Raw genomic sequence first — 27,707 nt, forward strand, 5'->3', positions numbered from 1 at the left:
AGCATGTGGGTGCGTAGGTTTGTGAAGTTTCCGTAAAGTATGTAAGTACAAGGCTATGTCATTTTTAAAGTGCTGGGGAATTTGAGAACATATGTGTGTGTGTAGCTGTGTGTCAGTGTGTGGTGGAGTTGTGGTCTGTGTGTAAGAGTTTGTGTGAGTTCCCTGTGGGACGAGGTATATATACACCCCTGTAGATTTGGGGGGCTCCACACACACCCATACATCATTAGGAGTGTATTGATTGCTGTGGCCTTGGGCCCTTCCTCCCTGCATTAGCTGGATCAATACATCAGACTTTCATCCAGCTGTGAGTTCACACACTCACACGGTCATAGACTAAAGTCAAATAACTCCATGTTTGAATGTGTTCTTAGCTGTAACTATGGCTATAACGTAACTGTAACTATGGCTAGAATGTCACATACAGCCTTATAAGTGGACTATCTTTGTGAGTTTAGTAGATAGGAAAGTTGTTTGGATTGATTGTTGCTCCCTCCAGCAGTGGCCTTGTGGTGGGCCTACTGTGGATGGATGTACTGTAGACCAGATATAAATAACCTGTGTGTTCTCCTTACAGCCTTTTTCTTTATTTTCAACCACCCCCTGTCGTCAAGGAGCCCTGGTTGTCAAGGTGAACCTAGTCCTCATGTTGACCTTAGTCATCAAGGTGACCTCTGGTTGTCAATGGAACCCCATGGTGGCTTGTGATGTCATCTGGTGAGATTCTGCAAGTGTGTCTGTGTATCTCACTCTGAATGCAGGTCAAGGGTTATCACTCTTGATGTGTGAAGGGCTCAATGAGAGCAGAGCAACACTTCTCTGGGTGGTATGAACCCACACCTTTAGTGGTAGAATGAGGGAGGAATCTGAAAAGGTCAAATCAACCAGTTCAACAAGGGGTTTGGTGTTGTGTCGTGTGAAGGGATTCACAGTCTTATTTCACAATCATCCAAATATTCTGTTTACTTCCCTTCTTTCAATCATGAGCCTGCCTCAGATATGCCATCTACTGGGTTCCTGTAGGACAAAAAGGGTACAAAAGATATTATAAAGTAAATATGAACAACAAAATATCTGACTGTTTTCCAGCAAAACAGACCAACAGAGGGTTATTAAAAAATGTATATGAGGCTCCAACTACATATACTTAAGCTTATACATTATAAAAAATGTTATCATACATTTACAATACAATTTAAAATCTAAATGAAGTCTAGTTCAGCTTTGCAGCATGATTAAGTCTAATAGCAATGATTCCATTTATCTGTTGAGGATTTGTCATCTGTTAATTTCTAATACTATTTATCCTGTACTGTTAGAACATGTAGTACTTTCATATTAAACTGAGAGACTAAGAATCATTTAACGTCATGACTACCACCTTACATAATTTGAATTGTCCACTTCCTCATTGCTTGGATTAAGGACAGATATTAGGCATATCAGGACATACTATATGTATTAGTGATGTTAGTGGGATGTTGGGCAGAGGTCCACTCCCCCATCCTATCCCTCCCTGCTCCCCCTTTCCCCACTCTCTCTGCTCTCCCTGTCCTACAGTTGCTGGGCGGTAACAGTGACCTTGTGAGTTTGCTGGAGCGGAATGATAGCTCCCTAATTGGCTAGGCCTAATTTAAGCCTGAAGGGAGCATTGTCATCTGTGGAGGGAGGTAGGGGGGAGGGAGGTAGGGGGAATAGAAAGAGAGAAGGGGGAGGCAGAGGGGAAGAGATAGGAGGGAGAAAGGTGGAGAGGGGGACATTAAATGGATAGGAGAGGGAGAGCAAGCGAAAGGTAAAGACAAAAGGACAGAGTGAACAGGATGGAGTGACAGAAAGACAGAGGTCTCTACAGTATATTGTATGGAAGAAAATAAAGACAATTATTTCATTTTATACCAATACATTGCACAGAGAAAAACATTTAATTCTCAAAAAGACACATGTCTAAATTATTGGCACTATTAAATATTGTTATATTTTATCAGAATTAACATTTTTCTTTTTTAAGTTGATCTCAGTTTAAGGAACTGAATTGTGGCTTTCCATTGCTTCCTGTTTCACTGGGGCATTAAAAATGAGGTAACACGCATGTAAAATCCCTCTGTCATTCATCACCATGGGGAAAGGCAAAGCACTCACAAATAAGAAGAGACATGGTTGTTGACCTTCATAAAATCAGGCAGTGTGTACAATTTTTTTCTGATAAATATACCACTTAACATTATTAAGGCAACAATTTAGAAGTTTTAAACCACTGGAACAGTGGTAAACTTGCCTGATATCAGATGCAAGTATATCTTGTCCCCAGTGGTATAGTGGTAAAATTGCAAAACTTGGTCGCATCTTCGGGTCACCAAATCTACAATGAGACGCCACCTCCATGCCAGTTGGCTATTTGGAAAGGCTTCAGTCAAAAGCCTTTACTGAGAGCAACCAGCATATGGAAACGCCTGGGGTTTACTAAACGGCATGGGAACTTTGACTGGAACAAGAAATAGAGCTCTTTGGCCATGCACACCAGTGTTGGGTTCGGTGTCAAAAGAAGAATGCATATGCAGAAAATAGCCTCATACCTACTGTAAAATATGGTGGCGGATCTTTGATGTTAAAAGGCTGTTTTGCTTCCACTTGTCCTGGGGCCCTTGTTAAAGTCAACAGCATCATGAACTCTACCAAGTAGTACAAAATTGTTTTGACAAAAAGGCTGAAACTTGGCCGCAAGTGGATCTTCCAGCAAGACAATGACCCCAAGCAAACATCAAAAATCCACAAATAAAATGCTTAATTGACCACAAAAATCAACATTTTGCAATTACCATCTCAGTCTCTGGACTAAAAAAAACCTGTGGTTTTAACTGAAGAGATGATTATTTATTATATAGTACTTTTTGCTCATCTTTATCAAGGGTGCCAATAAATTTGAGGTGACTTCATTCTATATGAGTTTTACATTATTGTGATACTCTAACAGATCTCCAGCAGCTGTTATTAGTTATTTGTCTTGAAATGTTTAAAGATGGAGGGAATCAGAACATACAGTAAACAATGCCAATGTTTGTGCTCACATTAAATATGAAATGGTTCTGTATCAATAGTTCAAATCCACATTCAAAACTTTCCTTTAGGGTTAAGCTTTATTACACCAGAATCAGACAAACAGAAATACCATTAGTTTAATCCACATTCAAAACTTTCCTTTAGGGTTAAGCTTTATTACATCAGAATCAGACAAACAGAAATACCATTAGTTCAATCCACGACTTTTGATTGGTCAATGCTATGGTTGCCACCACTGCAAAATACCGTCACCGGGGTAACAGAGTGAGGATGATGAGGAGTGACAGAGACAGGCTCTGGACTTTCCGATTGGTCGATACTGGTGACACATAAACATTTGTTCAAATCACACACACAAACACCCCCCGAGGGAGGGTCATACTGAGAGAGAGAGGAATGGACAAGGTTAACAAAGAGTATTCAATATCCACTCATGTTAGATGATAGTTAATAGACACTAAAGTAGCATGAAGGACAAGTTCTAACGAGTTTAAAAAGGAACAGAGAAATGTCCTGCAGAAGGTCTCCATTTTTCATCTGCCTTCCTTGTCTTTTCTTTGATTCCACATTGCTCTTCCCGTTCTCTTTATCCATCCCTAAAAACAAACAAAGGTCAAAATGAAAGAGTCAGTCATCCTTCACACAATAAAGGCAAATAGAACCAACATCCTGATTGACAGATGAGACATTGTTCCAGAGAAGACAGATCACACATCTGTCATGCACACACCTCTGTCAACAATGAGAGATGGGGATAATAACTAGGACATCATAAAGCTGGTTAACAACATCATACTGACACCACAGTCAACTCTAATACAGTCCCAGACAGCAAAACTCAAAAGATAGTGACACTGTATTTGACTGAAATAGTATCCTTTTAAATGATAGAATACTTTTTTTATGATGGTGTTTTTGAGTCATATCTGGCATTTCTACATAATAACATGTATCTTCACTGCTATAAGCTGTTTCCTAATGCTATCAAGAGAAAACCAATCAGTGGAATGCTAACAGAAAAGACAGAACAAAAGATACCCAGCTCAGCTCATCTCATTTTTGGGGCCTCAGGTTTGGGTTCTTCTGGTTTGGGGGCAGCCTCTTGTTTAGGGGCTTCTTTAGGAGAATCAGGTTTGGGTTCTTCTGGTTTGGGGGCAGCCTCTTGTTTAGGGGCTTCTTTAGGAGAATCAGGTTTGGGTTCATCTGGTTTGGGGGCTTCTTTAGGAGAATCAGGTTTGGGAGCATCTGGTTTGGATTCTTCTGGTTTGGGGGCATCTGGTTTTGGAGCGGCCTCTTGTTTAGGCGGTTCATCTCCACACAGTTTCCTTTGGGAGCCAGAGACAGATAGAGCTAGTGTGTGCAAGTGTCCATATGCCTGTGGTGTACAGGTATACATACAGATGGACATGTATAGAGGTGTTCCATGTTCAGGGCTCCAGTCCCAGTCTCTTACCTTCCCTCTACAGAGTCCTTCTTCACAAAGACACACACTTTGCTGCGCTGCACCACCTGCTGTTTGAGAGACGTCATCTCTGCATCCCAGGCAGCCTTTTGCTTCTCAAACTCAGCTACAAGACCAGAGAGAGAGGGGGTTAGATGCTACAGGTCACAATATGGGGCTAGAGGCTACAGGACAGAGGCAGAACATGGAGCTAGAGGCTACAGGACAGAGACAGAACATGGAGCTAGAGGCTACAGGACAGAGGCAGAACATGGAGCTAGAGGCTACAGGACAGAGACAGAACATGGAGCTAGAGGCTACAGGACAGAGACAGAACATGGAGCTAGAGGCTACAGGACAGAGACAGAACATGGAGCTAGAGGCTACAGGACAGAGACAGAACATGGAGCTAGGGGCTACAGGACAGAACATGGAGCTAGGGACTACAGGACAGAACATGGAGCTAGGGGCTACAGGACAGAACATGGAGCTAGGGGCTACAGGACAGAACATGGAGCTAGAGGCTACAGGACAGAGACAGAACATGGAGCTAGAGGCTACAGGACAGAGACAGAACATGGAGCTAGGGGCTACAGGACAGAGACAGAACATGGAGCTAGGGGCTACAGGACAGAACATGGAGCTAGGGGCTACAGGACAGAACATGGAGCTAGGGGCTACAGGACAGAGGCAGAACATGGAGCTAGAGGCTACAGGACAGAGAGGGGGATATTAAAAGACAGGTTAGTGAATAAAACATATTCAATAAGACCAGTTGCATATACAGAATACCACTAATACTACTCTTAATCCCAGCGACCTGCTATGAGCTTATTCCACCACAAGATGTCTCTCATCCACCAAAATATTTAGAAGAGAAAAAGCTTGCACCTAGAACTGGTCATGGACCGGTTTTAAACCTGTTTTTATGTTATAGTTCACTGTGAAAGGAAAGGGGATACCTAGTTAGTAGCACAACTGAATGCATTCAACAGAAATGTGTCTTCTGCATTTAACCCAACCCCTCTGAATCAGAGGTGAGGGGAGCTGTCTTAATCGACGTCCAATTCATTGAGGAGCAGTGAACTATCATACATGTTATCATAGTCGTATCAGTAATAAGGCGAAGAGCCTTTCAGAACAGTGTTGATGTAACCATAGTTTCAGGTGTTTAAACACTCACTTTTAGAGTAACTGTTCTCTGCCTCAACGGCCCCCACCTCATCAGCGACATGTTTCTGTGACAGGAGAGAGAGAACACACACACACACACACACACACACACACACACACACACACACACACACACACACACACACACACACACACACAGGAAATCAATTGTGTACACTCTAAACCCCAGACATACGCCTCCGTCCTTACCTTTTCTCCCTGGCATGCCTCCAGTTCACTCTTCTTCTTGGCCTCTGCAGCCTGCAGTGGGGGGAGTTCTGACCCCAGAGTATCCACCTGAGCCTTGGTCTTGTCCAGCAGGTTGTGAGCTCTGATCACCTCGTGTTGGTACTCTCCCAGTACGTCTCTGGTCACACGCAGTTTAATCGTCTCGAACGATACATGTTTCTGCTCCTTCATCTCTTCTTTCCGCCGCACGTTTATCAGTCCCAGCAGAGCTACGCTAGTCAGCAGAGACACCCCCACCAATACACCCTGTGTCTTCATCATGCCGTGGAGTTTGACCAAGGAACAGTCGTTTTCGCTGGTCCCTGTCTACTGCTCCGCGGAAGTGTTGACGACGTCCTCGCAGACTTACAGCGGAAGTACCAATGGAATGTGAAAGGACAGGTGGCCATCCACTGTACTTGAGCGGAGTCCGTGCTTCAGCTTTCAGGTGAAACGGAAGTCAGGTTGAAAATACTATATCCCTGAAAAACAGAAACATCTGCTTCTGTCGACTCCGCGGAGAGCGCACTTATTCTTCTTCTTTTTTCTTTTGGAGAGAGCTTCACCAAAACCATCCCCGTGCCCGCCCACCTGTCACGGTCTGTCATGTTATCTTGGACCCTTGGGATGGGCCTACCTCCCTTTGAAGTTGACTTTTAAAATGGTTAATAATTCTTAAAGTTAGGTAAGAATTATGGTTAAGGTTAGAGTAAGAGTAGGGTTTAAGGTTAGGATTTAGGGTATGGACGTCCCAAGGCTCCCAGATAGCACTAGCAAACCTGGCACTGCTACGCGGAAGTAAGTGGATGAATGCAAAATAGTTATCAGCACTCCGGAATTCAAGGAAATATAAACGTAAAAAGGTAACGTGATAATGCTGTATAACATGCGCAACTCGAATTAGGAATGATATCATAATTTGTTATAACACGCCCTAGCCTATAGGCTACGGCTACCTTTGATTTAGTTCCAGTATAAACATTTAGTCATGACAAACATATTAACCTATAAAGCTCTGCCAGTTTGAGGTAAGGCCACACTAGCTATGTTTCCAGTCAATTAACTAAGAATTTACAGTAAAACAAAAAGCAGAGCAAAATCGTTGGTAAAGTCAATAAAACAATGTTATCTGGTTACAACCAATAATTTATATACAGTAGATGATAGACATGGGGCACTGTGTTGAAGCCACCTGCGCCTCCATCTTGGAACTCCCCCGCCGTTGTAAAAAATATGTAAGGAAATATATAAATGTACCAAGCTAAGGACCCTGGGACTAAACACCTCCCTCTGCAACTGGATCCTGGACTTCCTTACAGGGTGCATGTGTAACAGTATAGCTTCCGTCCCTCTCCTCGCCCAAACCTGGGCTCAAACCAGGGACCCTCTGCACACATCAACCACAAAGCATCGTTACCCATCGCGCCACAAAAGCCGTGTCCCTTGCAGAGCAAGGGGAACAACTACTTCTAGGTCTTGGAGCGAGTGACATCACCAACTGAAACACTATTAGCGCGCACCACCGCTAACTAGCTAGCCATTTCACATCAGCCACACATGCTTATTGATGAATTGGAGAAATTTTTTAAAATCTATATTAGAATAAGGCTGTAACGTAACAAAATTAGGAAAAAGTCAAGGGGTCTGAATACTTTCCGAATGCACTGTATATTTTCAGTTTGTAAGTGTGTGATATGCGGGTTGGAGACATGTTTATTTTGACATAATAAAGAACAACTTTTATAAACAATATGAACACTGCCATGTTGCACTGAGCTTTTCTGTTTGAAAAACCACATCAGTATCTGACTTTCGGCTGTCACAGATGCACCTCCCCTGACTTCACCCCTCAACTTTTGTCTACAGTCGGTTGCTTTCCCCTTCCCACTCAAATGATCCCAATGTCTTACTGGCCTCTTCGAGACAGGCCCTTTACATCCTAATCAGACAGCACCAGAGTAAACACCAGCCTCTTGGAGACAGGCCCTTTATATCCTAATCAGACAGCACCAGAGTAAACACCAGCCTCTTGGAGACAGGCCCTTTATATCCTAATCAGACAGCACCAGAGTAAACACCAGCCTCTTGGAGACAGGCCCTTTATATCCTAATCAGACAGCACCAGAGTAAACACCAGCCTCTTGGAGACAGGCCCTTTATATCCTAATCAGACAGCACCAGAGTAAACACCAGCCCGGGAGGCTGGTAGGAAGTCAAAACAAAAGGCTGCTACTTTGCCAGCTGCTACAGAATCATACAGTATTTACACAATGTCATCAATACAATATGAATAATCAGTGTGTCCTCGGTCCTTGTACATCCAGTCTGGCGTTAATCACTATCAACAGATATGAGAATAATCCATAACATTCAGTATCAAGTCTAGTGACCATCAACCCGCACCTTGAGTGTCACATACACTGGAAATCATGTGTTTTACAGAAGGAACATAATATATACTAATATGCTAAACATTGTGTTAATCACTCTAAACTGAATATGAACTTTAATGATCTTAAATCTCCCCATAGCACACACTGCACCCTAAATGATGACTTACAACATGGAACAATTTCATAATCTCTGGTTGTCTGTGTACCCTCTAAGAGGAAGAGGGAGGAGAAATTAAATGCAAATGAAAGAGAGATAAATAGAGAGAGAGCATCTGTTAACCATGACCTCTGAAACAAGGTGAGAGAGCAAGAGAGGAAGGGAGGGAGAAAGAGAAGTGGGGAGGGAGGGAGATAAAAGCGGTGGGAGTGGTAGTTAAACAAGGAAGTAGAATTCGCTTTGTCGACCAAACATTCTGCCTAGCAGGACGAACCAGTTACAGGTGGACAGACTGCCATCAGCAACCAGAGGGAGGGAATTTGAACACACACACTCTCCAACACACACAGGCTGACTATGGGGATGGTTGAGAAGTGACCGATCAAGACAGCAACCAAGAAAGACAAACTGGACCTGACTTGAGCCTCATCTCTCTCTCCCTCTCTCTTTCTCTACCTCCTTCCTTCTCTCTGTCCTATCCCAGCAGTATGCGGGCTGTGTCTGCGCTAGTGTTCCTGGCCGTGGGTGTGATGGTGGTGTTGATGTACCAGGCGGTCCGCCAGGAGCTGACTCTGCGGGGTCTTAAAGCCCGCGCTCTGGAGAGCTCCTCTCAGGTCAAGCAGAAGGAGAACGACATCGTCCAGGTCAAGATGAAGATCCAGAAGCTGAATGGTGAGCTGGAGCCCATCAACACCAAGAGAGAGGAGCTGACTAAGAAGAAGGAGCAGTCTGCTAAAGCCACAGGCGAGGTGGACAAGAGTCTAAAGACCTGTCATACAGAGAAGGTATGCTCACACACACACACACACACACACACACACACACACACACACACACACACACACACACACACTATGCAAACAGACACCTGCTACATAGAGAAGGTACAGCACTGTTTATACTCGTGTTATGGTCTATAATAATCCATTAACAGAATGCCTGTACCAGAGAATTAGGAATTAGAACACTGAAACAAAGGCAGCACTAACACAAACTTCCTATCCATTGTGAAACCATTGGCAACAGACTGGCTTGTGATATGTTTATAGGTCAAATTCACTTAAGTGGGAGTGTTGGATATGATGATGGTCATTGATTTATTTTCTGTAGATTAATTAGTCCTCCTAACCCTCATGTAAGGGCCCTGTATTCACGATCACCATCAAATCAGATGGAATTTGTCACATGCGCTAAATACAACAGGTGTAGTAGACCTTACCGTGAAATGCTTACTTACAAGCCCTAACCAACAATGCAGTTCAATAAATAGAGTTAAGAAAATATTTACTAAATAAACTCAAGTAAAAATGTTTTTATCAAAAGTAACACAAGAAAATTACATAACAATAACAAGGCTATATACAGGTTGTACCGGTACCAAGTCAATGGGCGGGGGTACAGGTTAGTCAAGGTAATACGTACATTTTTACATGTAGAGGTGTATATCAGGTGAGGTGTGTTAATGTTTTGTGTTTCATACTAAAGGGCAACTTGATCTGATTACCACATCACCACATCATTCACCACTGTGGCAGATTACACACACTAGAAGGTAAACTGACATGGGATATACAGTGGGGCAAAAAAGTATTTAGCCAGCAACCAATTGTGCAAGTTCTCCCACTTAAAAAGATGAAAGAGGCCTGTAATTTTCATCATAGGTACACTTAAACTATGACAGACAAAAAGAGAAAAGAAAATCCAGAAAATTACATTGTAGGATTTTTAATGAATTTATTTGCAAATTATGGTGGAAAATAAGTATTTGGTCAATAACAAAAGTTTATCTCAATACTTTGTTATATACCCTTTGTTGGCAATGACAGAGGTCAAACGTGTTCTGTAAGTCTTCACAAGGTTTTCACACACTGTTGCTGGTATTTTGGCCCATTCCTCCATGCAGATCTCCTCTAGAGCAGTGATGTTTTGGGGCTGTTGCTGGGCAACACAGACTTTCAACTCCCTCCAAAGATTTTCTATGGGGTTGAGATCTGGAGACTGGCTAGGCCACTCCAGGACCTTGAAATGCTTCTTACGAAGCCACTCCTTCGTTGCCTGGGCGGTGTGTTTGGGATCATTGTCATGCTGAAAGACCCAGCCACGTTTCATCTTCAATGTCCTTGCTGATGGAAGGAGGTTTTCACTCAAAATCTCACGATACATGGCCCCATTCATTCTTTCATTTACACGGATCAGTCGTCCTGGTCCCTTTGCAGAAAAACAGCCCCAAAGCATGATGTTTCTACCCCATGCTTCACAGTAGGTATGGTGTTCTTCACTCAGCATTCTTTGTCCTCCAAACAAGACGAGTTGAGTTTTTACCAAAAAGTTATATTTTGGTTTCATCTGACCATATGACATTCTCCCAATCTTCTTCTGGATCATCCAAATGCTCTCTAGCAAACTTCAGACGGGCCTGGACATGTACTGGCTTAAGCAGGGGGACACGTCTGGCACTGCAGGATTTGAGTCCCTGGCGGCGTAGTGTGTTACTGATGGTAGGCTTTGTTACTTTGGTCCCAGCTCTCTGCAGGTCATTCACTAGGTCCCCCCGTGTGGTTCTGGGATTTTTGCTCACCGTTCTTGTGATCATTTTGACCCCACGGGGTGAGATCTTGCGTGGAGCCCCAGATCGAGGGAGATTATTAGTGGTCTTGTATGTCTTCCATTTCCTAATAATTGCTCCCACAGTTGATTTCTTCAAACCAAGCACCTTACCTGTTGCAGTTTCAGTCTTCCCAGCCTGGTGCAGGTCTACAATTTTGTTTCTGGTGTCCTTTGACAGCTCTTTCGTCTTGGCCATAGTGGAGTTTGGAGTGTGACTGTTTGGGGTTGTGGACAGGTGTCTTTTATACTGATAACAAATTCAAACAGGTGCCATTAATACAGGTAATGAGTGGAGGACAGAGGAGCCTCTTAAAGAAGAAGTTACAGGTCTGTGAGAGCCAGAAATCTTGCTTGTTTGTAGGTGACCAAATACTTATTTTCCACCATAATTTGCAAATAAATTCATAAAAAATCCTACTGTGATTTTCTGGATATTTTTTCCTCATTTTGTCTGTCATAGTTGAAGTGTACCTATGATGAAAATTACAGGCCTCTCTCATCTTTTTAAGTGGGAGAACTTGCACAATTGGTGGCTGACTAAATACTTTTTTGTCCCACTGTATTACATTGCCTTCAGAAAGTTTTCACACTCCTTCACTTTTTATTGTTTTACAACCTGAAGTTAAAATGGATTGAATTGAGATTTTGTGTCACTGATCTACACACAATACCTCAAAATGTCAAAATTGTATTATGTGTTCTGAAATTGTAAAAAAAATATGTAAAAAATGAAAAGCTGAAATGTCTTAAGTCAATAAGTATTCAGTACCTTTGTTATGGCAAGCCCAAATAAATTGAGGAGTAAAAATCTGCTTCTGCTAAGCTAATTGTTTTAAGATGGTCATACCATGGATTATTTAGCTATTTGTTTGGAATTGTTTATATCTTTAGGTATATAAAGAAAAATATAGCACATAGAAACGCATTGAATAACGCATTCATAAATGGCAAAACAGACAGTCAAAAAATAAATAATAAGGAATAAGGTTTTGATGTGTCTGTCTGGTGCAGCAGGAGATATAAGAAAACTCAGGAAATAAACATTTTTTGGCACAAAACTACTTCCATACCTCTACAGAAGCTTTCGTGAGGAGACCGATTTTCGGGATGTATGCTGATCTGACAAACAGCATTGTAGCTCTGCCACTTTCCACTGCAGATGCACAAGGTGGATGCAATGGATTGAGACACAGCCCATACAGTATCTCTATCTTAAACAGACAGATTTTGATGGGGATTTTGCATGGACTCACTCTGTGTGCCACAAGTGTTTAACATGATTTCCCCACATAATGATTACCCCATCTAAGTACCCCACACATACAATTATTTGTAAGGTCTCTCAGTCCAGCAGTGAATTTCAAGCACAGATTCAACCGCAAAGACCAAGGAGGTTTTCCAGTGCCTCGCAAAAGAAGGACACCTTTTGGTAGGACACCTTTGAACGTGGTGAAGTTATTAATTACATTTTGGATGGTGTATCAATACACCCAGTCACTACAAAGATACAGTCGTCCTCAGTGGCTGTAGAAGAAGGAAACCGCTCAGAGATTTCACCATGAAACAGAGTTTATTGGCTGTGATAGGAGAAAACTGAGGATGGTGTAGTTACAACGGTGTAGTTACTCCACAAAACTAGCCTCAAGGACAGAGTGAAAAGAAGGAAGTCTGTACAGAATAAGAAATATTCTAAAACAGGAATCCTGTTTCCAATAAGGCACTTTAGCAATACTGCAAATAATGAGGCAAATAAATTACATTTTTCTCCTGAATACAAAGCTTTATGTTTGGTGCAAATTCAACAAAACACATCACCATACATCGCCACTCTTCATATTTTCAAGCATGTTGGTGGCTGCATCATGTTATGGGTGTGCTTGTCATCGGCAAGGACTAGGGAGTTTTTTATGATAAAAATGTATGGAATAGTGCTAAGCACAGGCAAAATCCTATAGGAAAACCTGGTTCAGTCTGCTTTCCAACAGACACTGGGAGACAAATTCACCTTTCAGCAGGACAATAACCTAAAACACAAGGCTAAATATACACTGGAGTTGCTTACCATGACGCCATTGAATGTTCCTGAGTGGCCTAGTTACAGTTTTGACTTGAATCGTCTTGAAAATCTATGGCAAGACATGAAAATGGCTGTCTAGCAATGATCAACAAACAAGTTGAAAGAGCTTTAACAATGTTTTAAAGAATAATGGGCAAATATTTTACAATCAGATGTGCAAAGCTATGTGCTCACACTGTAATCGCTGCCGAAGGGGATTCTAACATGTTTTGGCAGGGGGATTGAATACGTACAGTATCTAATCAAGATATATTAGTGGTTTATTTTTCCATTATTACTTTTTTATTTTTTTATTTTCCTTTTTGAATTACCGAGCATTTTGTGTAGATCGTTGGCAAAAAAAGTACAATTAAACCTATTTGAATCCGACTTTGTATCACAACAAAATTTGGAAAAAGTCAAGGGGTGTGAATACTTTCTGAAGGGATGTTTTGTGTTGAGTGGCATGTGAGAGGAATTCTGCCAGGTATTCTCTTAGCAGTGATCAGTCAGGAATTACATTTTGTTCTCACTTATTAGTCACAAATATTATTAGTCACACTTTAAACAAAGTGCATATTATGAAGGACTCATTGTATGCCTTATGTAGCCCTTAATAAGGCCTAGCTAGACAAGGCCCACAATGCTTCAAATACCGGTCCTCATCTTCCTCATCCCCTCTTTTTTTCTCCTCAGGCCGATGCGGAGAAAAAGAAGACTGAGGCGTCGGCGGCCCTTCAGAAAGTTAAAGGTACGATGGCTATTTTACTGCAGTGATGGGATACCGTCAGCTCAGTCATGAATTGCTCCCTTTTAGGTGGTTGTAGAATTTAACATCTCTTTTCTGGATTTTGATCATTAGTGGGTATCAGCCTAATTCTGCTCTGCATGCATTATTATATATCCATTTTGTGAATTCTTGGTTGTTGAGCGGACCCCAGACCTCACAACCTTTCTCTCAATACATTTTTTCCTGCCCTCCCCATTTCCCTCCATGTCTTTCTGTCCTCCTTCCCACCTCTCTCTCAATACCCTTTCCTCCTTATCTACCCATTTCCTTCTGTCTTTTTTCCTACCCTCCCGCTTTCCACCCCTCTCTCATTATCCCTCGCTCCCCCTCTAGATGATCAAGAAGCACAGAAGAAGAAAGCTCAGGAGGAGATCCAGGCATTGAAACAGCAGATTCTGGAGCGGGACAAGGCACTGTGTGCCTTTGTGGACCAGACCAATGAGGAAGGACGGTAAAGAGCAGATACACACACAGGCATTCAGGCACATTCACACACACCCAGTAACACAGGCTTGTGGTCACCATTATGAAAGACTTCTATGGTCACGGTGTACTGTGTGTCGTGTAGTTCTGTGGTTACTGGGTGCTCACATGCTATTGATAACGAATGGTTGTTGTTGTTGTTTTCTTTGTTGTTTATCAGGAAGCTGTGTGGAATCACAGAGGCCCCAAAATGAAGACTTGGACTAGACTATCAGCCTCCATCCCTCCCTCATGCTTGCCGTGATGCACACACACCTATACACATCATCGTTGTGCAGCTCATAACATTCCCCACCTACAACCACCTTCACTTCACTGTACCTCTCAATACTCAGGAAAATAAAAAACAAGAAAGGTTTGGAAAACCCAGTCTGAATGTCATGTCTTCGTTACATACAGTACACTGTTAGTTTATGTATGCAGGTAAGGAAGGGAGACATTACATTTTTTAATTAGTGAGTTTCATCCTATGGTACAGTACATTAATGTAGGAATGACTGAAAGAGGTTAGGGCTAATTCCCTCAGAGATGGAGCAAGGTGTCTCTGAGGTGACTTCTGAATGTTGCAAAGGTTCTAGAGAAGAGTTCTAGAGAAGAGCTCTAAAGAAGTGTGCAGGTGCATGCCCATCTGGTTCAATTGTCTATTAAATATTTATTATGCATAGATGTATGATTGACCATTATAGTGCATAGATCTATGATTGACCTTTATAGTGCATAGATGTATGATTGGCCTTTATAGTGCATAGATGTATGATTTACCTATATAGTGTATAGATTTATGATGGACCTTTATTGCATTTGGGTGTGGTGTGCATTAATCAGAGTATAACATTGCCCTGTGTGGGTAATGGGAAAATTTAAGATGAATAAAGTGAATATTCAGTTAACAGTAATTAACTGTTAGAGATATGATGCTACGAACCTTCATGAAAGGGCTGATAATAGGTTATTTAATGATGTCCCTTAAAAGAACAAGGTCTCTAAAATGGTATGGAGACAGGGATTAGCTTCATGGCAACAACACTAGCTGGATCCTATCCACATGAATTTATACTTCAGGTTTCCTGATTTTGCCTTCAAAATAAAAGTCTGCAGTAAAATGCTGTGTCTGCCACGAAATAATAGTTTTTTGCAGCTTTGCATAGTGCATAATGTTACAATTAAGAGAAATATAATAACTAAATGGGTTAAAAATCTAAACTAAAGAGAATTAGTACTTTATATAAATCAAATCAAACATGCGCCAAATACAACAAGTATTGTACAGTGAAATGCTTACTTACAAGCCCTAACCAACAATGCAGTTAAAAAAAGAATAAAAAATAAAAAAAGAATATATATATACATATATATAACTAAACAATTAATAATTAATGAATACAATTCAAATTAAAAAATAAAATAACAAATAAAAGTAACAAATAATTAAAGAGCAGCAGTAAAATAAAAATAGTGAGGTTATGTACAGGGGGTACCGGTAAAGAGTCAATGTACAGTAAGATAAAGAATATTATAAGGTGGAGCATATTGAGAAAATGGTTGGTGCTTAATAATAGCCTACTGGTAAAGAAATATACATTAAACATAAAAAATCTATATATATTTTTTGATTGTATGATTTTTTGTTAATTCACTGGTGCTATTGTTTAAGGATGCAATTTGAAATGTAATGTTTAAGAAAAAAGTACTGTATTTTTGTTTTATTGCACAGACAAATTGAACACAGGAAAAGCGATTGATAGTGTGTCCATAAAACCAGGGCCCTGTCTACTCACTAGAGTTCCTAGAATACAAATCAGATGAGTTAGAACAAAAATCTAGGTCATAGGAAGTGTTGCTGTACTGTTACTGTGGTCAAACATCTTAAATTGGGGTGCCTGGACACAATACGATTATTTGTGCAGATGTAAAAATGGGGTGGGGAGTGCTCAGGGTCTGTAGAATGTAATGGTGTCATTTCATGGGACTCATGGGACTGAATAATACAGAGTGTTGCTGGCCTTTTACCCCACCCATTCCATTGGCCACGTTGCAAATCACTGTATAAGGAATACATGTTGGCTTATAGAGCAAAAACTATTCTAGGTGTTGCAGTAGAAGCATTGTAGGGAATACTCAGTAGAATGTATATATGGTGTCATTTCATTGAGCTCTGAATAATACAGAGTGTTCCTTCCTGAACAGTGCTATATTTGTACCTTATAGTGTCTAGGCACCCCATTTTAAGCTGTTTGACAACAGTGAAAATTAAATCAAATTAAATGTTATTTGTCACATACACGTGTTTAGCAGATGTTATTGTGGATGTAGCGAAATGCTTGTATTTCTAGCTCTAACAGTGCAGTAATATCTAAGAGTAATATCTAACAATTTCACAACAATACACACAATCTAAAGTAAAGGAATTAAGAATTTATAAATATTTGGGTGAGCAATGTCAGAGCGGCATAGACTAAGATACAGTAGAATACAGTATATACATATGAGATGAGTAATGCAAAATATGCAAACATTATTAAAGTGACTAGTGTTCCCATTATTAAAGTGGCCTCTAATGTGCTAGTGATGGCTATTTAACAGTATCTAACAGTTTGATGGCCTTGAGATAGAAGCTGTTTTTCAGTCTCTCAGTCCCAGCTTTGATGCAAATGTACTGACCTCGCCTTCTGGATGATAGCGGGGTGAACAGGCAGTGGCTCGGGTGGTTGATGTCCTTGTCCTTTTTGCCCTTCCTGTGACATTGGGTGCTGTACGTGTCCTGGAGGGCAGGTAGTTTGCCCCCGGTGATGCGTTGGGCAGACCGCACCACCCTCTGGAGAGCCCTGCGGTTGCGGGCGGTGCAGTTGCCGTACCAGGCAGTGATACAGCCTGACAGGATGCTCTCAATTGTGCATCTGTACAAGTTTGTGAGGGTTTTAGGTACCAAGCCAAATTTCTTCAGCCTCCTGAGGTTGAAGAGGTGCTGTTGCGCCTTCTTCACCACACTGTCTGTGTAGGTGGACCATTTCAGTTTGTCAGTGATGTGTACACGAGGAACAAGAAGGTTTCCACCTTCTCCACTGCGGTCACATCGATGTGGATAGGGGGGTGCTCCCTCTGCTGTTTCCTGAATTCCACGATCAGCTCCTTTGTTTTGTTGACGTTGGGTGAGAGGTTATTTTCCTGGCACCACACTCCCAGGGCCCTCACCTCCTCCCTGTAGGCTGTCTCTTTATTGTTGGTAATCAGACCTACTACTGTTGTGTCATCTGCAGACTTGATGATTGAGTTGGAGGCGTGCATGGCCACGCAGTCATGGGTGAACAGGGAGTACAGGAGGGGGCTGAGCAGGCATCCTTGTGGGGCCCCAGTGTTGAGTATCAGCGAAGTGGAGGCGTTTTTTCATACAGTACATTCACCACCTGCGGGCGGCCCGTCAGGAAGACCAGGACCCAGTTGCACAGGATGGGGTTCAGACCCAGGGCCTCAAGCTTAATGATGAGCTTGGAGGGTACTATGGCGTTGAATGCTGAGCTATCTTGATCTGTATTATTCAGAGCCTATGGAATTACACCATATATACATTCTACAGACCCTACTGAGTATTCCCTACAACACTTCTACTGTGGCACCTAGAATAGTATTTGCTCTATAAGCCAATATGTCTTCCATACACATTGCTTTGCATTGGGGGCATTTAGGCTATTGACATTCTGAAATTCTGTGACCCGAAAGTACTTTTTTTAGTGTTGCTGAGGAGACAGGGCCCTGTTTCAGCACCCCTCCACTCCCTCACCATCGTCAGAGCAGTCTTTCCCAGCTCAGTCTCTCTCTGCTGGGTCAGTTCTCTCAGCTTCAGGGTCCTCATGGAACCAGCCTGGGTGGAGCCCTCAAACTCAGCATTTTGCATTTCACCACAGATACTGAGAAAGAGAAAGAGAGAGGGGGGGGGGTCCTTTCACTACAGTTCACTACATTGAGAAGTGAAAGGACTGTAACTTCAAGATATTTCAGGGAAAACGTATCAAACGTTGCAGTTACAATTAGCCCAACAGTACAGAACTGAATAGTTTACACACCTGTCCAGCTCTGCAATGCGGTTCGTCATCTCGCCATCTTTCTATAAAAGAGGGAAAATGCAGACTAGAACACATTTCCAGCCACTTAGCTATAGGTATCTGACCACTTTTTTGTCTGTGTGTTGCTTAGTAGTGACATGCTTACCTTGATTCTGTCTCTCGCCCTCTGGACAAGTTTGTTTTTGGAACGTCAATCCTCACAACCAAACATCCTGCTGGCAGTTTATTTGAAGTAAATAGTCACAAGTATCTTGCTTTAACAAAGACTGCACAATAAACGAATAAATGGTTAAAAAAATGTCAGCGTCTCAAAGGATGGAGGCAAGTCTGTCTACGTTGGCATGGTAACTAACCTATGTAGCCGGAAATATCCTTCCTTCGCTGCCAATTACATTGAACGATACAGATCACATGACCAGCATGACGCGTGTTGCCCGTCGTCGTTCCTTGTGCAGGAAGTGGTTACATGGGGCGGTTAGATACACATGAAAGTCATTCTACCGGCAAAAACCAGAGGCGAGACAAAATTGACAAAAGCTCCGTATTTATTCTCCTGTTGTTAGTTTGTTACAGTAGAACGTTATAGTGCGATGTTAGGTTTGATTCTGAATGTGTATTGCTATCATACCTCAGCCATTAGTCAGTAAAGCTAAAGGGCTAGCTATAGTAACCGTACCGTTACAGTAGCTAACGTTAGCTAGGTTACATTAGCTAATTTACTTGTAGTTACATCAGAATAGGGCTTGGCAATCTTACCCCAGCATTGTCATCATGATACGAACAGGAGGAGTGCAGCAGATGGCCAGGGGACTATGCCAAATAATGGGACGTGAAATCTCAAAGGGAAATTTCAACACCAACATCAGACAAATGACTCCAAGAGGGACTCTCCAGCTTCCCTGGTCTATCAACAGTGTCCGAACCATGGCGGTAGGTCCAGAAACACACACACACAGCCACACATATTTAGCTAGCTACAAACAGCCATAACATTAGTGTAGCCTACTGTCAAGGGCAATATGAGTGAGAACATGTGAGTCATGAATCATCTTACCTAAACATTTGTCATGGTTCCCTTTTCCCGAACGTTACTGCCGATAGAAACAGTATTTTTTCCCCACAATGTGCATTGTCAACTGTGCAGAATGTATTTCGTTCTGGATGTTTCTGCCGTGTCATGCTGTTCTGTTGTCATAGAGTGGGACCCCCTGTACTCAGTCAGATAATACTGTAATAAAGTATGGATGTGGGTGTAATAGTAGTGTTTGTCCACTAGGTGCTGCCCTGGCCTTTCTCTTTCCAGCCACGGGACTTCAGCCTGCCCAACTCGTCCTGGGGCTCCGACATGAGGCGTTTGTATGAGCACTATAACAGCCAGTGTGAGGTAGAGACAGATGACGGAGAGAAGAAGTGGGGGGTCTGGAGAAGACTGCCCAGCTATAACCGCTCCCTCAAGTACGCCACAGGTACAGTAAGGAAGGGTTTCTTCCACATGTGGATGGTGTGTGTGTGTACGAAAATGCATGCACTCACTACTGTAAGTCACTCTGGACAAGATAAATGACTAAAATGTAACGTGTTTGTATAACCCTGTCTCTCAAGTCCTGGGCATAGTGTCTGAGTAAGATGTTGTGTGTATGTGTGTAACTCTGTGTGTCTCTCCTTCCAAGGTTGGGTGTATCTGAGTAAGATGTTGTCTGTATGTGTGTTTCTCCTTCCAAGGTGGGGTGTATTTGAGTAAGATCATTCAGTCGAAGGCACGTCTGTTCACGCGGAACATCAGGGCGCAGGGAGCAGGGTTCGAGTATGTCGTGTTTGTCAACAAGCAGGAGCAGAAGTGTGTGTGTGTGTTCCAGGCTGGCCACCTACTGGAGGGACCCCCGGGGTGAGCTGTTTGTGTGTGTGTGTGTGTGTTGATGGCATGTGTATAATGTGACAATGTTTGTCCTTGTGTGTGTATCTCTGTAAAAATGACACAATCAACTGCTAGCATTCAAACATCATATTTAGTCTGAAGTATAATGTTTATAAATGATGTGTGTGATTCCAGGCACGTCCATGGGGGGGCAATAGCTACCATGATTGACACTGTAACGGGGACCCACGCCACCTACCTCTCTGGGCCTGTCATGACTGCCAACCTCAACATCAACTACCGCAGGTACACACACTTTCTCCCTCACTCTCTCCATCACTCACTCATGGCTTATTAAGCTCTAAAAACATGTTTTCGTGTTATTGTGGTCATTATTGTAGGGTTCTAAGTGAGGTTCTAGATTTTTCCTGACCACATTTCCTGGTTATGACACATACTGTATCCTGCCTCTCCTCCCCAAAGCCCCATCTCATTGGGTAGTACAGTGCTGCTCACCTGCTCATTGGATAAGAAGGAGGGACGGAAAACCTTTGTTTCCTGTCAAGTGACCAACACGGACAGCTCCAAACTACACACAGAGGCCACAGGTACTGCCTCCCACCCTCACGTGTTGGTTGTGTTTTAGACGTGTGTCATTGGACTTTCAGTCAGTCTGAAGTGTTCTCTCAGTCTTAGTATGTTTGGTTCTTTTCCCTCATCCTTCTCTCTCTCCTTCTCCCTCTCTTTCTCTCTCCTTCTCCCTCTCTTTCTCTCTCCTTCTCTCTCGCTCTCTCTCCTTCTCCTTCGCTCAGGGCTGTTTCTGTCAATCACAATGGGACACCTATTAGGAGGATGATGGATAGGCCAGCTCATCGACCAACCAGACGCTACAAACACACAACATCAGAAACAGCACTGACTTCCAAGGGGTGTGTTTGTATGCACACAAATGTGTATATCAGTACCTGAGTGTGGGAGTGTGTATGCTTGAGTGTGGGAGTGTGTATGCTTGAGTGTGTGTGTGTGTGTGTGTGTGGTTCTGACTGTCAGATCCAGTAATCTTCTTAACTCTAGCAGTTTGCCTGAGACACCTGATGCCTTGTGCTCCACTGACATACCCTACAGATACTGTATATGGATATTGTACCTCTCTTTCTCCACTGTTACACACTCCTGGACAACCGGCTCCAGTCAGAGTGAAGCTCATAACGTCTGGTATATTATATTCAGGTCGAGGCTGTGAATACAACTTTTCTGAACCCTTCTTCCCGACAGCTAAAGGTCCCGACACTTCTGCCTGTGCAAGAGTCTCTACTTTACGCACCTCTCTTCACATTTCTCAGTCAATTGTGACTGATAATCTTCATGTTTTACCGGTGAAACGTCCATGCAGCATCTGCATACCTGTGTCTAGTTTCAGTCATAGGACATATTTTGCCTAGTGGCACGTGCTGTTGAGTTTTGGCCACATGAGAGAGAAAAAAATCTCATAAGAAATGAGGTGGTGTTTTTGTATTACAGTAATTTTATACTACGCTATTATATTGGGTTCTGTTATGTAGAATACCATCATTATGTGATCTGGCAGACATTGATTCAGATTTGATCTAACTTTATTAAACAAGCACCATTCACCTGAGTAGCTTGTTCTCAAGTAGAACAGAGACTGTGTAAAGAAGCTTCGGGACCTTTAGCCGTCGGAATGAGAGGTCTAGAAAAGTTGGATCCACAGCCACTCCGATATATTTCATGGATAGTTTATTTTTTATTTATATAATTCTGAATAATTTATTAGGTCTTTTACAGTTTGAGGTTTGAATCATTGCTGATACGTTATTATGTGACCATTATGACCTCTTGAATAAAGCTTTACCTCTTGGGTACTGTAGACTGTTTTTCAATGGTATCTGGCTCAATGTGGGATAACTTTTCCATTCTCACTGGTCCATGTGTTATAAACAACCTTCAGACAGACTGATGTCATACAGACCCTTTTCTCTTCATCTGTCGACTTCTCTCTACGAATCTACATCTCCCTCTCACCCCTTCTTCCTTCTTTCCCCTCTTCTTTCCATCCTCTCTCTCACTGTCGCTGTCTGTCTCCCTCTCACCCCTTCTTCCTTCTTTCCCCTCTTCTTTCCATCCTCTCTCTCACTGTCGCTGTCTGTCTCCCTCTCACCCCTTCTTCCTTCTTTCCCCTCTTCTTTCCATCCTCTCTCACTGTCGCTGTCTGTCTCCCTCTCACCCCTTCTTCCTTCTTTCCCTCTTCTTTCCATCCTCTCTCACTGTCGCTGTCTGTCTCCCTCTCACCCCTTCTTCCTTCTTTCCCCTCTTCTTTCCATCCTCTCTGTCGCTGTCTGTCTCCCTCTCACCCCTTCTTCCTTCTCTCCCCCTCTTCTTTCCATCCTCTCTGTCTCTGTCGCTGTCTGTCTCCCCCTCACCCCTTCTTCCTTCTTTCCCCTCTTCTTTCCATCCTCTCTGTCGCTGTCTGTCTCTCTCTCTGTCGCTGTCTGTCTCCCTCTCACCCCTTCTTCCTTCTTTCCCCTCTTCTTTCCATCCTCTCTCTCTGTCGCTGTCTCTCCCTCTCACCCCTTCTTCCTTCTTTCCCCTCTTCTTTCCATCCTCTCTCTCTGTCGCTGTCTCTCCCTCTCACCCCTTCTTCCTTCTTTCCCCTCTTCTTTCCATCCTCTCTCTCTCTGTCGCTGTCTGTCTCCCTCTCTTTCTTTATTTGTCAGTCTGTCTTGTCTCTGACCCCTCCCTCTTTGTGAATGATCCCCTTCCAGTAAGAAATGAATGACAGGCAGCATTACGGTAAAAACTGACACGTTGTCCACATCACAGAGTTCAGAGGTTCTGTCAGCATAAAACCATGGTAACTAACTGATAATAGCAGGCATGGTAACAAACCGATACTAGTAGGCATGGTAACTAACTGATACCAGTAAGCATGGTAACTAACTGATACCAGTAAGCATGGTAACTAACTGATAACACTAGGCATGGTAACTAACTGATAGTAGCAGGCATGGTATTGAACTGATACAAGTAGGCATGGTAATGAACTGATACTAGTAGGCAGGGTAACTAACTGATACTAGTAGGCATGGTAACTAACTGATACTAGTAGGCATGGTAATGAACTGATAAAAGTAGGCATGGTAATGAACTGATAAAAGTAGGCATGGTAATGAACTGATACTAGTAGGCATGGTAACTAACTGATAGTAGTAGGCATGGTAACTAATTGATACTAGTAGGCATGGTAACTAACTGATAATTCTAGGAATGGTAACTAACTGATAGTAGTAGACATGGTAACTAACTGATACTAGCAGGCATGGTAACTAACTGATACTAGCAGGCATGGTAACTAACTGATACTAGCAGGCATGGTAACTAACTGATAATACAAGGCATGGTAATGAACTGATACTAGTAGGCATGGTAACTAACTGATACTAGTAACGGATACTAGTAGGCATGGTAACTAACTGACACTAGTAGGCATGGTAAACTAACTGATACTAGTAGGCGTGGTAACTAACTGATAATACCAGGCATGGTAACTAACTGATACCAGTAGGCATGGTAACTAACTGATACTAGTAGGCATGGTAACTAACTGATAATACTAGGCATGCTAACTAACTGATAATACTAGGCATGGTAACTAACAGATACTAGATGGCATCGTAATGAACTGATACTAGTAGGCATGGTAACTAACTGATAATACTAGGCATGGTAACTAAGTGTTACTAATCGGCATGGTAACTAACTGATAATACTAGGCATGGTAACTAAGTGTTACTAATCTGCATGGTAACTAACTGATAATACTAGGCATGATTGCTAACTGAAAATAATATGTCTGGTAACTAACTGATACTAGTGGCCCATTTCTCTGGAGTTTCTGATTTAATTAGTGTTTCATGGAAACCCTACAGTGTCCCTCCTCATGAAATACATACACACAGTTTACTGGTGTGGTTTTGGAGTATTTTGCTGTGTGTGTGTGGGTGTGGTTAGGTGTGAACTCCCCCATCCCCTCTCCCTTAGGCCCCTCGAGTTTCTGTCCTCATATTGGAGAGAGATGGCTGCAGAGCAGCTGTGTGTGCGTGTATGTGTGCGTACGTGCATGCGTGTGTGGAAGACACAGCCAGAGCTGCGGTAGGGAGAGCCTGAGACTCAGGTGTGGTCAGATGGGCTGTGAGGAGCGAGGGCGCAGTGGAACTGAGGTGGACAACTTTCCAGTCATTTCATTTTGTTGAAACCACAAAAGCACACATATGTATTGTCACATATGCATTGTATGTCCAGAGAGTAGTAAAAGCTTTCTTTCACTGTGAGAGATTAGATTTTTGTCATATTTTATCTCATATTTGATTGCCATAATCTGTGGCCCTGGCATATTGTCAGTTATGTATTGATCTGATTTATCTCTTTACAGATTGATGGCCTTGCTCACACAAATGCCATATCATATAGACTAAATAATAAGCAGATCACCTCACTGAGACAGTTAAACCTATATCTCTGGTCCAGCCGAAGGAAACCGACAGTTGCTGAACCGCGCGGCTGTAATTAAAAAAGGATAGCACTGACGCACCTTTCTTGCGCAATCAAATTTCCAAAAGCGCAACAGTCGCTTTACCGCAGAGGTCAAGATTTCCACGGTCATCTTCTTGAGACCACACCAAAATGAACCGGAACACACTGTTCATCCCCGGTGAAACCTGAGTAGCCTGAACTGAACTGAAGATGAAGTTGGCGATTGTTATATTTACCTGAAGACAAGGCGAAATATGGAGAGTGACAACAGAGAATGACAAAATGACAAATACGTTCTCAGAGTAAATGAGTTTAGTAACTATAACAGAGATGATAGTGCATGTTGTAAAGCGCATGCGCAGATCACCACTGTGGCTTTAGTTTAGGACGGTTGGTTACAATTTGCTCCCAAATATTGTAGCTATTTACAGTCCACACATTTTTTTTTTAAATTGCTTAAATCAGCTTGATCTGATATGACCTGAGTTAGAACCATCAACAACAAGCAGGTTAAGTAACTGTAAAACTGTTAAATACAGTACTTTGTTTACACCGGATAATTCAGTGCGTTGTAGATTATGTAACGGGTAAACCGGTTCTTGGTAACCCTTTACCATGCACACTGCTGGAGACTACATGCGCTTCTATTAATGACCGTAATTAAAACCGAAAAGTAAAGCAATAAAATTAAATTAAACGTTTGATAATGAGTCTATAATTACACATTTTCTTTCTTCTTCATATTTCCAGAGGCCGTATTGCGCGTGTGTGCGTGGATGCACATGTATGCACACACACAGACACACGTGTTTGCCAGTCTATAGCATTGACTATTGTGTAGTGGGAGCACACCTAGGGATTACAGAAGTCAAGCTACTGAAAAAAAACCTCCAGACAAATATATAGGCCTAAACGTGTTGGGTATTGCTTGCCTGCCCTCATATTTATTTAGGCAAATGCGTTGGTTGGGCTATGTTTTAACCGGGCACTACAGAATAAAGACCGACCCGCTGCAACAAACAAACGGCCGTGAGTTATTACATAAATCCTGGTGACATAACCTCTGAGCGGAGCTCGGGCCGACAGCCAGGGCGCAAAGAGCAAGCGGGTTGAAACCGGAGTAGCCTGAACTGCTTGTACAAGGAAGTTCGTTGCAAAAATGAAGTTGGCTGATATTATCCTCACGTGAAGACAATACGGAATATGGAGAGAGAGTGACAACAGAGAATGACAAAATGACAAAGACGTTGTCAGAGTAAATGAGCGTACTGACTCTAACAGAGATGGTAGTGCATGTTTGATAGCGCATGCGCCGTCCCTGCCTCTAGAACAGCAGGTAGTTCTATATATTTAGAATTAAAGATCCAAAGTTTTTGAAGTTATTTATGGTGCATTGTATACTAAGTGCATATCAAAACGCGCGGTAGAATAGACAATAAAAAGGGGTGTGTAGACACGCGTGTCCCAGGAGTGTGAAGTGGCGTAGTGTGTGTCAGAGCCAGGCGCAAGCACACGCAGTTTGTTTTGACCGGGGGAGTTATGGAATTTGAGGAGCACGATTCACCTGAACACATCACTACAGAAGAACCAATCAAAAGAGGTGAGATATATTATCTTGATTATTGATAGGCTAGGCCTAGTGTATTCATGTATAGTCATGGTAGGCTAGGCCTAGTCTATTCAGTCATTTACATTTCACAATGTAAATTATTTGCAGATGCAACTATTAGTGTTTTAGCTATACATTGTGGATTGGGTGAAATGAAAAGGTCACAGGTTAGCATTATAAATTAATGCACATTTAAAGGTGAATGCATGTGTATGTGTGCACCTTGCAATATACTCTGTCTGTGTGTGTGTGTGTGCGTGTACGTGTGCGTGTGTGTGTGTGCGTGGATGCACATGTATGCACACACACAGACACATGTGTTTGCCAGTCTATAGCATTGACTATTGTGTAGTGGGAGCACACCTAGGGATTACAGAAGTGCTGTATGAGTGTTGGTATTCAGTCCCTGTCCCCTTCTCCCTCTCCTCCCCCATCACCCTGTCCCCTTCTCCCTCTCGTCCCCTTCTCCCTCTCCTCCCCCCTCACCCTGTCCCCTTCTCCCTCTCCTCCCCCATCACCCTGTCCCCTTCTCCCTCTCCTCCCCCATCACCCTGTCCCCTTCTCCCTCCCCTCCCCCATCACCCTGTCCCCTTCTCCCTCTCCTCCCCCATCACCCTGTCCCCTTCTCCCTCTCCTCCCCCATCACCCTGTCCCCTTCTCCCTCTCCTCCCCTTCTCCCTCTCCTCCCCCTCACCCTGTCCCCTTCTCCCTCTCATCCCCCATCACCCTGTCCCCTTCTCCCTCTCCTCCCCTTCTCCCTCTCCTCCCCCTCACCCTGTCCCCTTCTCCCTCTCCTCCCCCATCACCCTGTCCCCTTCTCCCTCTCCTCCCCCATCACCCTGTCCCCTTCTCCCTCTCCTCCCCCATCACCCTGTCCCCTCCTTTAAGAGAGCCTCATTCTAATGCTTATCTCTCCCCTCTCTCCATCTTTAGCTCCTTCTCTCTTTTTATCTCTTATCTATCCCTGTCACTATGTCTCTCTCTTACACATTAGTTGTCTCGTTCTCTCTCTCTTACCCCCTCACTCTGTCTTTGTCAGATCAGCAAGGCTCCCTCCCTCCAAGTTCTTTCTCTGCCTTCCCCTCACATCCTGCCTCATTCACTCTCCCTCCTCCCATCTTCCCAATCCCTCTCTCTTTTTCTTCTTACCCCATTCACTCTCCTCCCCTCCCTCTCTACCTCCTCCTCCCTCCCCCTCTCTCATTAACTCACCTCTCTTCTGCTGTCCAGCTGATGGTGTAACTCT

The 27,707-nt window shown here is 42.9% G+C and overlaps 4 protein-coding genes and 1 long non-coding RNA gene across 5 annotated transcripts in view; 3 read left to right on the forward strand and 2 right to left on the reverse strand.

Moving 5' to 3' along the window:
• Positions 1-3,115: 3,115 nt before the first annotated feature.
• Positions 3,116-6,486, reverse strand: zgc:174935 (pollen-specific leucine-rich repeat extensin-like protein 1). The gene is made up of 5 exons (XM_042307024.1): positions 5,882-6,486; positions 5,682-5,736; positions 4,511-4,625; positions 4,096-4,382; positions 3,116-3,653 (listed from the first exon to the last, which is right to left on the reverse strand). The coding sequence occupies exons 1-4, from the start codon at positions 6,179-6,181 to the stop codon at positions 4,106-4,108; spliced, it is 747 nt and encodes a 248-aa protein (XP_042162958.1). The 5' UTR covers positions 6,182-6,486; the 3' UTR covers positions 3,116-3,653; positions 4,096-4,105.
• A 2,198-nt stretch (positions 6,487-8,684) lies between these two features.
• LOC112235360 (restin homolog) lies at positions 8,685-14,597 on the forward strand. The gene is made up of 4 exons (XM_024403799.2): positions 8,685-9,234; positions 13,809-13,863; positions 14,236-14,353; positions 14,546-14,597. Exons 1-4 carry the CDS (start codon positions 8,938-8,940, stop codon positions 14,577-14,579), a joined length of 504 nt encoding a protein of 167 aa, XP_024259567.2. The 5' UTR covers positions 8,685-8,937; the 3' UTR covers positions 14,580-14,597.
• A 3,109-nt stretch (positions 14,598-17,706) lies between these two features.
• LOC121841048 lies at positions 17,707-18,872 on the reverse strand. Its single transcript, XR_006080085.1, has 3 exons — positions 18,592-18,872; positions 18,447-18,487; positions 17,707-18,290 (listed from the first exon to the last, which is right to left on the reverse strand). It is a non-coding gene; the product is annotated as an uncharacterized LOC121841048 (long non-coding RNA).
• Positions 18,873-18,929: 57 nt separating this feature from the next.
• Positions 18,930-22,184, forward strand: LOC121841044 (acyl-coenzyme A thioesterase THEM4-like). Its single transcript, XM_042307025.1, has 6 exons — positions 18,930-19,376; positions 19,723-19,912; positions 20,169-20,331; positions 20,497-20,607; positions 20,785-20,909; positions 21,114-22,184. The coding sequence occupies exons 1-6, from the start codon at positions 19,218-19,220 to the stop codon at positions 21,155-21,157; spliced, it is 792 nt and encodes a 263-aa protein (XP_042162959.1). The 5' UTR covers positions 18,930-19,217; the 3' UTR covers positions 21,158-22,184.
• A 3,651-nt stretch (positions 22,185-25,835) lies between these two features.
• The window catches only part of LOC112235376 (nuclear receptor ROR-gamma), a 31,705-nt gene continuing 29,833 nt past the window's right edge, over positions 25,836-27,707 (forward strand). Inside the window, exon 1 of the mRNA XM_042307034.1 lies at positions 25,836-26,452. Coding sequence (XP_042162968.1) covers positions 26,392-26,452 — 61 coding nt within the window. The 5' untranslated portion in view covers positions 25,836-26,391. The remainder of the gene's footprint in view (positions 26,453-27,707) is intronic.

The sequence above is a fragment of the Oncorhynchus tshawytscha genome, linkage group LG03 (assembly GCF_018296145.1).
Source record: "Oncorhynchus tshawytscha isolate Ot180627B linkage group LG03, Otsh_v2.0, whole genome shotgun sequence".
NCBI lineage: Eukaryota > Metazoa > Chordata > Actinopteri > Salmoniformes > Salmonidae > Oncorhynchus > Oncorhynchus tshawytscha.

Excerpts from the sequence above, each read along its gene's own strand:
- LOC112235360 (XM_024403799.2), top strand. The coding sequence starts at position 8,938 with ATGCGGGCTGTGTCTGCGCTAGTGTTCCTGGCCGTGGGTGTGATGGTG. Across the intron at positions 13,864-14,235 it reads GGCCCTTCAGAAAGTTAAAG|ATGATCAAGAAGCACAGAAG; the intron begins GTACGATGGCTA and ends CTCCCCCTCTAG. Across the intron at positions 14,354-14,545 it reads CAGACCAATGAGGAAGGACG|GAAGCTGTGTGGAATCACAG; the intron begins GTAAAGAGCAGA and ends GTTGTTTATCAG.
- zgc:174935 (XM_042307024.1), bottom strand. The coding sequence starts at position 6,181 with ATGATGAAGACACAGGGTGTATTGGTGGGGGTGTCTCTGCTGACTAGC. Across the intron at positions 5,737-5,881 it reads AGGCATGCCAGGGAGAAAAG|AAACATGTCGCTGATGAGGT; the intron begins GTAAGGACGGAG and ends CTCCTGTCACAG. Across the intron at positions 4,626-5,681 it reads AGAGAACAGTTACTCTAAAA|CTGAGTTTGAGAAGCAAAAG; the intron begins GTGAGTGTTTAA and ends CTGGTCTTGTAG.
- LOC121841044 (XM_042307025.1), top strand. The coding sequence starts at position 19,218 with ATGATACGAACAGGAGGAGTGCAGCAGATGGCCAGGGGACTATGCCAA. Across the intron at positions 19,913-20,168 it reads CTCCCTCAAGTACGCCACAG|GTGGGGTGTATTTGAGTAAG; the intron begins GTACAGTAAGGA and ends TCTCCTTCCAAG. Across the intron at positions 20,332-20,496 it reads CTACTGGAGGGACCCCCGGG|GCACGTCCATGGGGGGGCAA; the intron begins GTGAGCTGTTTG and ends GTGTGATTCCAG.